Here is a 17,061-nt window from a genome sequence, read left to right on the forward strand (position 1 = left end):
TTGGGACCAGGTTAACAGCCTGGACGCTGGATCTAGCTCACCTAGGTTCAGATTCCACCCTGCCACCCATTAGCTGTGTGGATTTGGACAAATGAATCACACTGTATATCCTTGTCTGTAAAATGGGCTTAATAATAATACCTACCTCGGCTGGGCACGGTGACTCACGCCTGTAATCCCAGCACTTTGGGAGGCCGAGACGGGCGGATCACGAGGTCAGGAGATGAAGACCATCTTGGCTAACACGGTGAAACCTTGTCTCTACTAAAAAAAATACAAAAAAATTAGCCAGGCGTGGTGGCGGGCGCCTGTAGTCCCAGGTACTCGGGAGGCTGAGGCAGGAGAATGGCGTGAACCCGGGAGGTGGAGCTTGCAGTGAGCCAAGATTGTGCCACTGCACTCCAGCCTGGGCAACAAAGCAAGACTCCATCTCCAAAAAAGAAAAAATATATATATAATAATAATACCTTCCTCACGGCTGCTTGGGTAACACATTCCAAACACTCATCAGGTGTTCAGTAAATGTTAAGTGTTCTGGTTATTATTATTTTTATTCCCCTGCTATTAATAGACTTAGTAACTATATATAATTAAGTTGACTTAATTCTAATTCATAATTCCAACCTGCATAGCCCTTCAGCCTTATCTTCTGCCACTAACTGCCTGATTTTCTCTGAATTTCTGAAGTTGATTTCCCAAGAATTAGAATCTGATTGATGTGGCTATCTAAAGTCCCTTCCAGTAATTTTTTTTTTTTTTTTGACAGAGTCTCACTCTATTGCCCAGGTTGGAGTGCAGTGGCACGATCTCAGCTCACTGCAACCTCTGCCTCCCTGGTTGAAGTGATTCTCGTGCCTAAACCTCCTGAGTAGCTGGGACCATAGGCGCCCGCCACTATGCCCAGCTAATTTTTGTATTTTTAGTAGAGACGGGGTTTCACCATGAGGGCCAGGCTGGTCTCAAACTCTTGACCTCAGGTGATCCACCTGCCTTGGCCTCCCAAAGTGCTGGGATGACAGGCATTATCCACTGCACTTGGCCCCTTCCTGTAGTTTAAATATTCAAATGAATAAAGTAAAAAGAATATTTCAGGGTTTCGGGAAGAGAGGAGTGAAGCTCATGCCCTTACAGGAGCTTACATTCTGGTGGATGAGGCAATAACTGTTTCAGTTCCTGACAAATGTTAGGTAGGGGAAGAAAAGGCAGAGTAGGAGGCTGGGGAGGGGCTGTTCACATTCAGCCAATGAATGAGATCATCAGAGCTGCTTTCCATTTGTTACAATGGTTCTGGCAGGATGTCTTCACAATAGTGTGTTGCAACTGTCCTTCCTTAAAGCAACAAAACTGCCTATTTTTTTTTTTTAAGTTCTGGTAATTTTGATTTTTTAACAATTCAGATATTCCCAATTAGTCTCAACTAGTGAGACCATGCTTTATGGCCCTTCTGGACAGTAGGAACTATGGAAAGTATAGAAGACCTTGACTCCAAGCTGGATGGTTCTTTCTGTGCACGTATATTTCTAGGGGAAAAAACTGGTGTGTGGCATTTCCAGAGAGCTCCTGTAGTCAGCCACTGTCAATCTCGAGAACTTCCATATGTCAGAGTTGCTTCATGCTTCTCCATTTGCTCTTCCCCTTTCCAGAAATACTCCTTCCCATCATTCAGATGAATACAGCATCCCTCATGATTTAGCTGGAATGCCACCTTCCCATACTATAACATTCCTTGTGACTCTCCTCCAATTCTCCTGTGCCCTCCAGGAACACTCGAGATTCCCTTATAGTACTTACCCACTTCTACCTTGTAATACAGTTACTCGTGTAAATGTCTCTAGCACAACCTTCCTTCCTCTTCCCTTCTCCCTCCCTGCCCACCAATCTCAATTATCAGCTCCTCAGAGCTCTCGAAATATTTTGGTGTTTTTTTTTTTTTTTTCGGTTGGGGGGTTAGGTTGCTGGGGTGCAGTGAGGCAATCACAGCTCACTGCAGCCTCAACCTCTCGGACTCAGGTGATCCTCCCACTGCAGCCACCCAAGTAACTAGGACTATGGGTGCACACCACTGCACCTGGCTCATTTTTGTATTTTTAAATAGAGACATGGTTTCTCCATGTTGCCCAGGCTGTCTTGGAATATGTTGTATAATGCATGGCACGTAGTGATAATAAATAGCCACATGAATAAAAAAAAAAAATTGAGAAAAACATGTTAGTGAGGGAGGGTTGGAGGGAGTGGGTCATGCAGAGAACCAACTTTAATCCTGCTCTCACCAGCCCAAGGAGACACACTTGCTGTAGGATAGAATAAGGGCTGGCGTACTATCCTGGACTACAGTGGGATATAGAAGTGAACTATAGCACACGTCACTGTTCATGAGAGTTTACAACATATTCATGCAGTCTATCCCGCGTTATACAAATCCGGAATGGAAACCTGACCTTAAAATAGAGATAAATTGGGGCCAATCTTTGTCATTCTAATGAGTTGTCTTCTTCTTGAAATAGTTTTTTCCTTCAAGCATTTATTTTTAAAAATATAATTGTTTTGATCATGGAAAATTTCAAACATAAAGTACAAAGAATTGATGACAAACCCCTGTGTACCTGTCATCTAACTTAAACACTGTCAATATTTTACTATCTTTGTAACAGATTTGTGGTAGTAGTAACAATATTGTTACTACCATCACCTCTCAACTTTTTTTTTTCTTTGAGAAAGAATGGAACTCTGCATGCGGGTTAGAGTGCAGTGGTGCCATCGTGGCTCACTGCAGCCTCAACCACCCAGATTCAAGTGATCCTCATGCCTTAGCCTCCCGAGTAGCTGGGACTACAGCCATGCACCACCACACCTGGATAATTTTTAAAAAATGTTTCTAGAGATGAGTGGGGGAGTCCCACCATGTTGCTCAGGCTGGTCTTGAACTTCAGAGCTCAAGCAATCTTCCTGCTTCGGCCTCCCAAAGTGCTGGGATTATAGGCATGAGCCACCACACCTGGCCTAACTTTTTTTCTTTTGCTGGAATATTTTAATGTAAATCCAATACATGTTATCATTTCCCTGTATATGTATTAGGTGTGTTCCTAACAGGTAAGAGGTTTTAAAAAACATTATACAATATCATTAACCTATGTAACAAAGTTAATGATAATTCCTTAATATCATCTAATACCCAGTTCACGTTTTATGTTTTCCAATTGTCTTAAACAATGACTATTTAGAGTTGATGTGTTGCAATCAGTATCTAAGCAGGGTCTGTACATTGCATTTGGTTGATTTGTGTCATAAACATCTTTTAGTCTGCTACAGTTTCCCCTCCTCTACTTTTTTCATGCAATTTCATTTTTTAAGAAACTAGATAGGCCTAGTGTGGTGGCTCATGCCTATAATCCCAGCACTTTGGGAGGCCGAGGCAGAAGGATTGCTTGAGCCCAGGAGTTCAAAACCCTCTTGGGCAACATGGTGAGACCCCATCTCTACAAAAACTTTTTAAAAAGTTAGACAAGTGTGGTGGTACACACTTGTGGTCCCAGCTACTCAAGAGGTTGATGTGGGAGGATCGCTTGAGCTCAGGAGGTTGAGCTGTGTTTGCACAACTGCCTGGGCAACAGAGTGAGACTCTGTCTCAAAAAACCGACAAACAAACAAACAAAACAACAATAAAAACAACAATTAGGTGATTTGACCTATAGAATTTTCCAAATTCAAAATATAGCAAATTGACCTGGCATGCTGGCTCACGCTTAGAATCCTAGCACTTTGGGAGGCTGAGGTGGGAGGATCACTTGGGCCCAGGAGGCTGAGGATATAGTGAGCCATGCCTGGGTGACAGAGTGAAACTCTGTCTCAAAACAAATTAGCAAATTGTTTCCTTGTGGGGTCATATGATGTGTAATTTCTATAAATTGACCATTAGATTTAGAGAACTGATTAGATTTAGGTTCAGTTTTGAGTCAAGTATACTATACAATTGATGGCTTTGTACCAGTGATCCTGTCCCATCTTCTGAAGAGATATATAGTGTCTGATTGTCCTATTTTTAGTGATGGAGATCACAGAGTAGGTTCAGGACATTCCAGTCTGATCATTCCACTATACTATTCATCTAATCTTTCACTTAATGGTTTTAGTAGCTAATGATAATGATTGTTTAGAACCATGATGTCATTAGGTATTGCCAAATGGTGGTTTTCTAATTCTATCAACTCTTTTGCAGCTATTAGTGCGATTCATCTATGAAGAAGAATTTTTCTGGTAGCTTTAGGTTCTATGGAATAGAAAAAAAAAAAAAAAGAATTATTTCTCAGGTATGGTTACCCTGAAATATAGTTCATACTGGAAAGGCAGAATTCTTTCCTCTAAATTCCTAATATATTTAATTGTTTATCCTTTGACCAAGAAGCTGTAAGACACATTTGCTTAATGCTAACACATTAGGACCTTTGAAAGTTGAGCCGAAATATGAAAAAGATGTTTTTACATTTTAAATCAATAGGAAAATGGCATTTAATTGACCGATTATGAATAGTTGCAGCATTTTTAAAAGACATGATTACTGGTACATCTATACCAGGAATATGTGAGGATGTAGTCCAGACAAAAATACAGAAATAAATATTGTGTATTTCTCTAGGCATCCTTGGCCTAGTGGCTGGAAGTTAAGAGAAAAGGTCACTTGGACCTGTGGAGCAGAGAGTTAAGTGATTTCTTTCTCTTTATTTGTAGCCGTCAGCCAGCACAGACCTCGTCAGTGTCTTTAACTGCGACCTTTCTTCCTCAGGAGGACCTTTGCTTCCTATCCTCAAATAAATATAAGGTACTTGGTTTTTACATGTTTAGTGGATGAATACATTAAAAGTTAGAAAAAGTACTTTGCTACAAGTGTGTGTGTTTGTCTGGATGAATGAATTGCTCCTGCAAAACTCTTAGATCGGCCGGGTACAGTGGCTCACACCTGTAATCCTAGCATTTTGGGAGGCCGAGGCAAGTGGAATGCCTGAGCTCAGGAGTTCGAAACCAGCCTGGGCAACACGGTGAAATCCCGTCTCTACCGAAAATGCAAAAAAATTGACTGGGCATGGCGGCGTGTGCCTGTAGTCCCGGCTACTTGGGAGGCTGAGACAGGAGAATCGCCTGTACCCGGGAGGCAGAGGTTGCAGTGAACTGAGATCACGCCACTGCACTCCTGCCCACTGAGCTCCGGCCTGGGTGACAGAGCGAGACTCCGTCTCCAAAAAACAAACAACAACAACAACAAAACACTCTTAGATCAAGGTTGGAAGGCAGACATCTAATGGTTCTCTTTCCCAGAGATCACCTAAGTGCCGTAGGGCACCTCATTGTTTCCAGAGTTCAGCCACACACAGTCTCATTTGGGCAGATCCTCACAATGGTCATGTGAGATGGATATTAGTATCTCTATTTTATGGACGAGAAAACTAGAACTCACGGAGTAAAAGTGACTTGTCCGTTTGTTACAATTAACAAGTTTCTATGGGAGTCCAACAAACTGTGCCTCACTTTGTCACTTAACCTAGTTGGAACACAACTTTTCCTAGATAGCTTAGCCTCCCCATGCTGGCTTCAGCTTTTGTGCAGGCTGGTCTACTTGGACTGCATGGCACCTCAATTCCTCTTGCCCTGCATTGGGAAGAGGTTACTGGACTGAATCATACTGCTGGGGACTTCCCTTTTCCGTTAGGCATAGTGCTTTGCTAGCTTTCAGTTGGCCTGGACAGACAGGCCCGCTGCCTGTCTGGTTAATGACGAGAATGAATTGGCAGATGTGGGAACCCTGAGCCAGCTCATCCTATCTGCTGTTAGAAAGAACCCTGGTAACAATACTTCATGGCATAGAGGGGCACATATGTGGATGTATCATGCTTTAAATGTTACCTATTTCACATTTATATATTTTTAAACTTTATTAGTTATCAGAGATCCATCATCTACATCCGGAATATGTCAAAGTAAGTGAGCATTTTAAAGCTTCCATGAAGAATTTCAAGATTGAAAAGATAAAGAAGATCGAGAACCTAGAGCTCCTGGATAAATTTACACGGTTGGTGGCCACGTTATCATGTTTCTTTGCATAAAACTGGAAAGGATTAGTTAACATCCGTCCTTTGAGATTTATATTCAGTGATTTATTTTAATAGTCAACAGTTCCTTCAGGCTCTAGTCTTTTTCTTTCATTGTATCAACTCTGGCTTCTCTCTCTCAGCCTTACTGTTTTACAATTCAATGATTTCATGTGTCTATCTTTTGAAAGTTTTCATAAATTTATTATTGTACAGCTGCTGCCTTAAAGTTAGTAGCTCCACTGTGAAAGCAGATGGAATGAGATTTTTAGATGATTAGACTTTAGCTGGGATTACTGTTATGAACTGGAGTGGGAAGGGGATGTCTCAGTGTTAAGTCTCACGTTTCCTATATTAGGAAGAAATCACAGTTGAAGGAAGAAGAAAGCCTCCTATTTTATGCGACAAGTCGTGCCTATGTGGAATCTATCTGTGCGAATAATTTTGACTGGGCCCTGCATGAAACTCATGAAACCAAATATGGAAAAGGTTAGTGCCGGGATAGAGACGCACTAGTAGAATCATAACTCAGGCTTTATACGAACTTCTATTAGGAGGTATATGTAATTATTTTGTATTAACTAGAGTGTCCAGGCTCTAGTGGTCCTGGAGAGATAATAAGCTCACGGTAATATCAAATGCTGAAATGAGAGTGAATCAGTTGGCTTGGAGCTTGATTGCTGGACCTTAGTCCCACTCCTGTCTTCTGTTTGCTTTCTGGGACTGACCAAAGTCCTTGTACGTGCTAGTAAACTACTCCATCTGTTGGTCTTGTCTACCATTACTACTCACTTCTGGCTGTGGCTCTTTCTGAACCCATGTCCCTGCCTGCAAAGCTATTTGAAGCTTCAGTTGTCACAGACTGGTTTTAATTAAAGATAGGGAGAAGAGGCCTCTCCCCATCTTAGGCCACATTGGGTCACCTGGGTCTGAAGTGTCACAGGTGTGCCCACACAAAAAATCTTTATAGCTCTTTCTTTTTGCTCCTAAACTCCTGCATGCAAATTTTTTTTTTTTTTGAGACAGGGTCTCACTTTGTCACCCAGGCTGGGTGGCAATCTTGGCTCACTGCAGCCTCGACCTCCTGGGCTCAAGTGATCCTACCACCTCAGCCCCTCAAATAACTGGGACAACAGGTGTGTGCCACCACATCCAGCTAATTTTTTTTTTTTTTTTTTTGCATTTTTTGTAGAGACAGAGTTTCGCCATGTTGCCAAGGCTGGTCTCAACTCCTGAGCTCAAATAATCCACCTACCTTGGCCTGCCAAAGTGCTGGGATTTCAGGCGTGATGCATGCAACTCTTTTTTTTTTTCTTTCTTTTTCTTTTCTTTTCTTTCTTTTTTTTTTTTTGAGACAGAGTTTTGCTCTCGTTGCCCAGGCTGGAGTGCAATGGCTCAATCTCAGTTCACTGCAACCTCCGCCTCCTGGGTTCAAGCGACTCTCCTGCATCAGCCTCCCAAGTAGCTGGGATTACAGGCATGCGCCACCACGCCCAGGTAATTTTGTATTTTCAGTAGAGATGGGGTTTCTCCATGTTGGTCAGGCTGGTCTAGAACTCCTGACCTCAGGTGATCTGCCTGCCTCCGCCTCCCAAAGTGCTGGGATTACAGGCATGAGCCACTGCGACCGGCCTGCATGCAACTTTTAAAAACAAACAAACCAAACTGAAAATCACTCATCTTTAGGAAATAAGTAATAGTTTATCACAGATTCAAAGTGAATTCAACTCATACAACTAGGATTAAATTCAATTCTTGCCCCAAAAGGCAAGAAGTCAGTCAGTCAGTCAGCAAATATTTTTGAGTGTCTTCTGTATACTAGATGGTGGGTACACAGTGGTGAGCAAGTTCGTAATTAATTAAATGATTGTACTTTGGGAGGCTGAGCCCAGGAGTTGGAGACCAGCTTGGGCAACATGGCGAGACCCTAATTTTTTGTTTTAATTACAAAAAAATGTTTTTAATTACCTGGGCGTGGTGGCACATGCCTGTAGTCTCATCTACTCAGGAGGCTGAGGTGGGAGGATTGCTTGAGCCTGAAGTTTGAGGCTGCAGTGAGCTGTGATTTTGCCATTGCACTCCAGCCTGGGCAATAGAGCTATACTTTGTCTCAAAAAAAAAAAAAAAAAAAAATTAAATGATTGCAAATGTCAGGCTGCTATAGAGAGAAATAATAGGTCCAGGTGTGGTAGCTCACGCCCATAATCCCAGCACTTTGGGAGATTGAGGCAGGCAGATCACTTGAGGTCAGGAGTTCAAGACCAGCCTGGTCAACATGGTGAAACCCCATCTCTACTAAAAATACAAAAATTAGCTGGGTGCAGTGGCATGTGCCTGTAATCCCAGCTACTTGGGAGGCTGAGGCAGGATAATCCCTTGAACCCGGGAGGCAGAGGTTGCAGTGAGCCAAAATCGTGCCACTGCACACCAGCCTGGGCGACAGAGCAAGACTCCATCTCAAAAAAAAAGAACAGGTCCTGTGGACAGCTAACCCAGCTAGAGAGGTGTTCCCAAAGATTGGGCTAGAGTAGGATTCCCCTGCCTTGTAGAGTCACCACATAGTGGAGAAGGGAGAAGTGGTACAAGATATGACCATAAAGAGCTAACCTTGACTGTAAGGGCATGGGAAACTAATGAAAGGTTTCAAGCTGGGGAATGAATTTACTGATGAGATTTCATAAGTTTATTAAGTTTAAATGTATCAGTGAAACTTACCTAGAAGTGTAAGGAAATGGGAAATGTAACCATCTTGAGTGACATATAACAGGTGAAATTAAAACCCATCAGTTTCTTACAGGTCTGTCCTATGTTAGAATCCAAACAAATATTTATCCTAAAAAATGAAATGTTAGGCTAGGCACTGTGGCTCATTCCTGTAATCCCAGCACTTTGGGAGGCCGAGGTGGGTGAATCACCTAAGGTCAGGAGTTTGAGACCAGCCTGACCAACATGGTGAAACCCCCTCTCTAATAAAAATACAAAGTTAGTCAGGCGTGGTGGCACATGCCTGTAGTCCTGGCTACTTGGGAGGCTGAGCCACGAGAGTTGATTGATCACAAGAAGGGGAGGCTGCAGTGATCCGAGATCCTGCTACTGCACTCCAGCCTCAGCTACAGAGGAAAACTGTCTCAAAAAAGAAAAAAAAAAAAGCACTTAGAAATGTAGGAATAGAAATGAAGTTTCTTAACACAATAAAGGGAATTTTAAAAAAAGAAAATACAGATTCCAGATTACATGTGTTATAAAAAAAACTGATGCAACAAAAACAAAAATCGACAAACGGCATCAAACTAAACAGCTTCTCCACAGCAAAGGAAACAATTAACAAAGTGAACAGACAGACCCACAGAGTGGAAGAAAATATTTGCATGCCATACATCTGATAAGGGATTAATATCCAAAATGTATAAGGAACTCAAACAATTCAACAGCAAGAGAACAAACAACCCGATTTTAAAATGCGCAAGCTGTTCCCATAAGTGGCCTGAGGTGATCTGTGAAATGGTTCGCTGTTCACTTGACCCAGAAAACTCCATGAAATCATGCAAATAAAGAGGTTCAAATCTTCATGTTCACTTTCAGAACACCCATGAGACTGCCCAGGCCATCAAGAGTATGCCTATATGAAAAGCCAGCAAGTGTCCAAAAGATGTCGCTGTATAGAAACAATGTGTACCATGCCAGCGTTCCAAGGGTGCAGTTGGTAGGAGTGCCCAGGCCAAACAGTGGGGCTGGGCACACAGTTGGTGACCCAAAAAGAGTTGAATTTTTGATGTACACACTTAAAAATGCAGAAAGTAATGCTGAACTTAAGGGTTGAGCTATAGATTCTCTGGTCATCAAGGATATTCAGGTGAACAAAGCACCAAAGATGTGCCACCTGACTTCCAGAGCTCATGGTTGGATTAACTCATGCCTGAGCTCCCCCTGCCATATAGAGACAATCTTCACTGAAAAAGAACACCGTGTTCTTAAACCAGAAGAGGAGGTGCCCGGAAGAAAAAACTATCCCAGAAGATACTGAAGAAGCAAAAACTTATGGCACAGGAATAAATTCAGCATAAAATACGTGCAAATAAAAGTTTCAAAAATGAGCAAAAGACTTGAATAGACATTTCTCAAAAGAAGAAATACAAATGGCCAATGAGTTCATGAAAAAATGCTCAACATCATTAATCATCAGGGAAATGCAAATTAAAACCACAACGAGCTGTTGCCTCACACCAATTAGAATTAGAGGCTGAAGTGGGAAGATTGCTTGAGCCCAGGACGTCAAGCCTGCAGTGAGCCAAGATTGCACCACTGCACTTCAGCCTGGGCGACAGACGACAGAGACCCTGTCTCAAAAACAACAACAACAACAACAGCAAAAAAAAAAAAAAAAAAAAGAGAGAGAGAGAGTTGAATGCAGTGACATAGTAAGACTTCCAGGACTAAAGTGGAAAAAAAAGTTGTAGAACAGTTCATATATTATGATCCTATCTATGAACAAATAGAACAGTTCATATATTATGATCCTATCTATGAACAAATAAACCACCATAAAACTATATTAGAGTATATGCACATATATGTATGTGAATGCATAGAAACAGGTGTGAAAGAATTCCCACCAGCCATAAACTGTTTTGGGAAGAGGGGTGGGATTGGATGTGGTAGGTCAGTATAGGTAGACTTGCATATTTCACTTTAAATATAGTAGAACATTATGTGCACAGAATATCTAGTATCTGACCTATTCAGGATAAGCAATGTTTCTGGAATTGAAACATCTAACTATAAAATGATAAAAAGAACAAAAACAAAGTAAATGCAAAGTATATTAAACATTTGTTACCACAGATAAATTCATTTTACTTATTGATTCTTGCATGGAAATTGGAGTTGGCAATATCTACTCATGGTCTTTTTTTTTTTTTTTTTTTTTTTTTTTTTGAGACTGAGTCTGGCTCTGTCGCCCAGGCTGGAGTGCGGTGGCCGGATCTCAGCTCACTGCCAGCTCCGCCTCCCGGGTTCACGCCATTCTCCTGCCTCAGCCTCCCGAGTAGCTGGGACCACAGGCGCCCGCCACTTCGCCCGGCTAGTTTTTTGTATTTTTTAGTAGAGACGGGGTTTCACCGTGTTAGCCAGGATGGTCTCGATCTCCTGACCTCGTGATCCGCCCGTCTCGGCCTCCCAAAGTGCTGGGATTACAGGCTTGAGCCACCGCGCCCGGCCTACTCATGGTCTTTAAAATGACAGAGTAGCCCCGGCCGGGCGCAGTGGCTCACGCCTGTAATCCCAGCACTTTAGGAGGCCGAGGTGGGCAGATCACGAGGTCAGGAGATCGAGACCATCCTGGCTAACACGGTGAAACCCCGTCTCTACTAAAAATACAAAAAATGAGCCGGGTGTGGTGGCGGGCGCCTGTAGTCCAGCTACGTGGGAGGCTGAGGCAAGAGAATGGCGTGAACCTGGGAGGCGGAGCTTGCAGTGAGCCAAGATTGCGCCATTGCACTCCAGCCTGGGTGACAGAGCGAGACTCCGTCTCAAAAAAAAAGAAATGACAGAGTAGCTTTCTTAAAAAATATTATTTGTATTTTTTGATAGAGTCTCACTCTGTTGCCCAGGCTGGAGTGCAGTGGTGTGATTCTAGCTTACTGCAGCCTCAGCTTCCTGGGCTCAATCAATCCTGCCTCAGCTTCCTGAGTAGCTGGGATTATAAGTGCACACCACCAGGCCCGGCTAATTTTTAAATTTTTTGTAGAGATGGAGTCTCCCCATGTTGCCCAGGCTGGTCTTAAATTCCTAGGTTCAAGTGATCCACCCGCCTCAACCTCCCATAGTACTGGGATTACAGACATGAGCCACTGCACCTGCCCAGAGTAGCACTTGACAATGATAAAAATAAAAATCTTAACTTGGCAGGAAATTGTTGGTCTGCTGTGTATGGAAGCAGCAATCATAATCTGAGGTTGTTTTAGAGAGGACAAAGCATCAACTGACTCATCAGTTTCAAGTTGGCTCAATTCAGTTCACACTGGGTGAATTGCATGAATTGGGCCACTGTGTCATTCTCATTTGGTCATTGCACCCAATGGTTCACACTATCAGCATGAGCTCTGCACTGTAGCAAATATTCCTCAGTCATTTCTATAGGGTTATATACTGTATTTAAGTTTGCCTGCATCGCGAAGATGTTTTTAAGTGCAAAGAAAAGTTTGTAAGTATCAGTAAGGTATTATTGACATATGCTTAGTCCATGCCCATCTGACTATGTATAACTAATCTTATAAACTGCATACCTTCTTTTATAATATGTCTTAACCTTTCTTTCTGATTCTTTCTAGGAAGTTACTTTGCAAAAGATGCCATCTATTCCCACAAAAATTGCCCATATGATGCCAAAAACATCGTTATGTTTGTAGCCCGAGTTCTGGTTGGAAATTTTATTGAAGGAAATGTGTCGTACATGAGCCCTCCTCAGCAGTACAACAGCTGTGTGGATACCAGGTTGAATCCCTCCGTTTTTGTCATCTTTGAGAAAGATCAGATTTACCCACAATATGTGATTGAATATACTGATGCAGACAAACCCTGCGTGATTAGTTAGAACCGATGAATACAGCGTCAGAAGGATGCCATAACCATTCTGTTCCCTTACAGAACTAAATTGCCCCAGACAGGAGTTAAAGTTTTATATTTTCCTGCCCAGTTATCTAATGCCTTAGATCAGTGGTCCCCAAACTTCACTACACATTTGAATCATCTGGGAAGTTTTAAACAAATTCTGATGCCCAGGTTGCCCCCCATGCCAATGAAATCATTTCTTGGCTTCAGCGACAGGCAGTTGTATGTTTTTTTTTTTTTTTTTGGAGATGGAGCCTCACTCCATTGCCCAGGCTGGAGTGCTGTGCCGCAATCTCGGCTCACTGCAACCTCTGCCTCCCGGATTCAAGCAATTCTCCTGCCTCAGCCTCCCAAGTAGCTGGAACTACAGACACACACTGCCACGCCCAGCTAAGTTTTTGTATTTTTTTAGTAGAGACAGGAATTCACTGTGTTGCCCAGGCTGGTCTCAAACTCCTGAGCTTAGGCAATCCGCCCGCCTTGGCCTCCCAAAGTGTTAGGATTACAGGCGTGAGCCACCACGCCCTGCTGGCAGTCGTATTTTTTAAAGTCCTTCTGATGATTCCAATGTGTTGGAAAGTTTGTCTTGTCTCAGATGTAACTGGTAAAGTTTGATTTCTAAATTTTCTGTAATTGCAGCAACCTTTCCCTCCTGTCTACCCTTTTAGTTTACTGTATGCCATGGTTTTGTTTTGGTTACATTGAAAGAAAGTTAATTTGGAAAATTTGGGAGAAATCTAAACATGCGTATTAAGGATATAAGACATTACAGCTTTAGAAGAAAGATTATGAAAAACTGGGAAGAAAATGCTTAAGGACATGCTAGGGAAAGAAAAGTAAAGTTGAAATGCTATTGCAGACATAGCTGCAGTACTGTACCTCATCGTTCTGATGAAACTGATTTGGAGCACCCATTTCTTTATCGCTACATTTATTTAGGGGACCAGCTCCATCCAGGCTGACTCTCTCTGGAATGCGGTAATAAGAGCTGGCAAGTATGGCTCAGAGAGAAGCAACCAACTGGAGTTAATTGCCCATTTGGGCTCTTTGTATAATTATGGCAAAGTAGACATTTATGTTCTAATTAATATGATTACAGAGAAGGCTTTTTCTCGGGTCAGGCTTTTCATGAAAGTATTTTGAGAACAATGAATTGCAATAACCAGCTTCACACAAGCATAACTGATAAATGCGAGTGCTATTGTAGTCTTGGCAAATGAGCCAAGAACCTAGGAGCAGGGCCGTTCCTACTGAAGGACGGGCCCCCGACGGGGATGACATTTGTTTCCTGGTGAGCACAGAATCAGAACAAAGAACAATATCCCAAAGAGGCCCTGTGCTTACCAGGAGCTTCTTTTTCCAAATGTAATGGATGATATGGAATTGTAGTACCATCGGTTTTTACTTAGAGCCCTTGACGTGCTTGGACCAATATTTCCTTCCTTCTTATGAACCAGCTTTTTCCTTCTGATTTTCCCTTTTCAACATTCCTTACCAGTCACTAAAGTTTCCTGTAGTAATTTCTTCTAGCAGACATGTTATAAGTCAGATTTCACTAGCATCAGAGTTGATTTTATATTAGTCAGATTTTGGATCATCACAGAGATCTCCAAACTCCTTGGCTTAAACGGCTCCACCAGTAAAAAAATTAGAGAGAGATTTTTTAGAGTAGAGTTATTTGCTGGGAGGGTTACCACAAATGCTTATTCTCATTGACTTATTTCTTTCATGGTAGCTTTCGTTTTGGAGCGTTCATTTTCTGAACTTGACCCTCACATTGTAGGGGCGCAGTTTGTCCAACTCTTTCCAACAGCCCATTAGACACCACTAGCTGGATATTTCACAGGCATCTTTGATTCAACATGTCCAAAGTGGAACTCTCCATCTACTTCCCTCACATGAATCTGTTCCTCTCCCAGGATCTGTATGTAAGTGAATAGCATCACCATCTACCCATTGGCTCAAACAGAAATCCGGAAGTCATCTTTGACTCCTTCCTCTCCCTCCTGATAAACATCTAAGCAGTTTCTAAATCTAGTTTTACCTTTTAAATATCTCTGTTCCCCTTCTAAGTTGTTTGCTGTGTTTTCTTCAGAGCAAGAAGGTTATATTTTTTAAAATTTACTTAGTAATGCACATGCAAAACATAAATCAAGTCTTCAGGATAAAGTTCAAAACCGCTGTCGTGGCCCCATGTGATCTCTCCCTCCCCTACCCCTCTATCATTTAGTTTCTTCTGCACAAGCCACTCTGGCTTTCTTTCAGTTTTGTGGTTCCCATTTTTAGCTAGTTCAGTGGTTCTCAATGGGCATTTCTGCCTTTTTTTTTCTAAATGACAAATACAAATACATCTTCTTTATTATCCTCCAAATCCAATTCAGAGTTGTAATATGCTCCACCTACACACAATTTTAGAAATAAATTAAAAATTAAATAAAACTAATATTAACATAAAGAGGAAAAAAAAGGTACCTAACTTGGGTAAAACTAACTGAAGACCTAATGAAGTAGTCAGATGCTTACAACTATTTATAATGCATCAATTTGAACTTAGAAGGTAGGAGATCAGTCCCTATGCGGGAAAATGTAAAAGCAGGGATACGGGTGGACATTAGAATAAAAACTAGGGATACAGTAACTTCTTTGCATATGACAATACTTATTTGTATATAAGAGAAAGAACGAAATAACCTTTATTGAAATAAAGATACTATGCAAGAAAATGTACAGATTGTCGAAGTGGAGAAAGTGAGGATATATTCTTGCAGACGAGCTATAGGTCATACATGAATGTCTGGTGAGACATTCAAAATTCGTATAGGGTGCAGAATAATTTCTTATTGTGAGGAACTGTCCAGTGTATTGCAAGATGTTCTGCATACTCGGCTCTCACATACTAAATGCTGGTAGCGCACCCACCCCCACGCCCAGTCATGGTGACAACCACAAACCCTATCAGATCTATTCACCCTTTTCAGAGCAGATATTTTGTAACATTCTCTTTGCTGTCCTGAAATGACTCATAGATAATACAATCTACTTACACACATGAATTTCTGAAAAAATCAATTTAATGCCCTAACTCTCTTATTAAGGAGAAATAGAAAAGAAGAAATTTATAATGAAAAGAAGATGAATTTCATTATGTAAATGCTCAGGCATGACTCCGCTGTTTGAAACAGACAGATGTTTACTCTTCCTTGTAATGAGTAGGTTTGGATTTAAGAGCCGATTAGCGGCTACTTCCTGTAAACAAGTACAGGAAAATGAAACTAGAGGGATGGGGGACACTAGAATGAAAACCAGTGTTAGGGTAAAGTCAAAACAGACCATATACATAATCTGTGTATGGGAAAAGAAAGAGCGAAGTTACCTTACTTAAAGATAATAGGACAAGACAAATTACAGATTGTCTCAGAGAAAACAAATGAGTTACTCTCTCGGACAAGCTGTAGGTCCTACATAAATGTCCAGCAGGACATTAGACAGTCGTACAGGGTACAGAATAATTCTTCGTTGTGTGGCACTAACCCACACACTGCAGGACATCATTCTCCCTGGCTGCATCCACTCAGTGCCGGGAGTAGTCCCCAGTTATTATGAAACCACCAACAACCCACTGACCATAGTGAGAACCACAGATTTTTTTCCACTGACCTAGCGAATATCTAGCATCCTTAGATTGACTCAACTGTTACTTCCCTAAGGAGTCCTTCTATAGAATAGGTCAGATACTTGCCTCCCGAACTCCTTATTTTTAAAATACTTGGCGCCTTGCTTTGATAATTTGTATTATGTATCCAAACTGAAATTATCTGCTTTCCGCATTAGAATGTAAGCCCCCTGAGGGGTGAGTCAGTCTGTCTTGTTCGCTGTGCCACGCCTGATGCCCAGCCCAGCAGCATGCTTTGTACACTGATATATTGGGTAAATTTTGTTGAATAAATTAAGCTCAACGATTTATATTTCAATAGTTGAGTTGTATTGCTTCTTGTTCTTCAAGCTTAATTTGTACTGTCTAATAAAAAGAGTTAAATAATTTGGTTCTATTGCCTTTATTTGATCTATTTCTAGGTATCTCCAAAAACATCATCAACTGCAGACACCAGTTATTCAATGGGAGAGAGATGATGAGTTTTGCCCCTTCCAGCTTTATCATTCCAGGGCTCAATGACCAAGTCACCTGGGCAAGGCACAGTGGTGGTGATGGCCCCCACATCTTTTGTCTGGGGATCAGAGAGGGAAGGGCTGAAAGCTGCTAACATACCTTTCTTCCTTTGGTCTCAGGGGTGTGAACAGGGCCAGGTTGAGGCACAAAAGTTAAAAATATAAATGGTGATAAGCAGAATTACCGTATCAGCCATTCCTCCTT

General features: G+C 41.8%; 1 protein-coding gene across 2 annotated transcripts in view; it reads left to right on the top strand.

Moving 5' to 3' along the window:
- The window catches only part of ZC3HAV1 (zinc finger CCCH-type containing, antiviral 1), a 73,673-nt gene extending 56,940 nt beyond the window's left edge, over positions 1 to 16,733 (top strand). For both annotated transcript variants that reach the window (XM_003896663.5, XM_021936313.2), the window contains exons 10-13: positions 4,726 to 4,816; positions 5,931 to 6,061; positions 6,439 to 6,569; positions 12,410 to 16,733. In XM_003896663.5, coding sequence (XP_003896712.3) covers positions 4,726 to 4,816; positions 5,931 to 6,061; positions 6,439 to 6,569; positions 12,410 to 12,672 — 616 coding nt within the window. In that variant the 3' untranslated portion in view covers positions 12,673 to 16,733. The remainder of the gene's footprint in view (positions 1 to 4,725; positions 4,817 to 5,930; positions 6,062 to 6,438; positions 6,570 to 12,409) is intronic.
- The last annotated feature ends 328 nt before the right edge of the window (positions 16,734 to 17,061 follow it).

This window comes from Papio anubis, chromosome 4 (genome assembly GCF_008728515.1).
Source record: "Papio anubis isolate 15944 chromosome 4, Panubis1.0, whole genome shotgun sequence".
Classification (NCBI taxonomy): domain Eukaryota; kingdom Metazoa; phylum Chordata; class Mammalia; order Primates; family Cercopithecidae; genus Papio; species Papio anubis.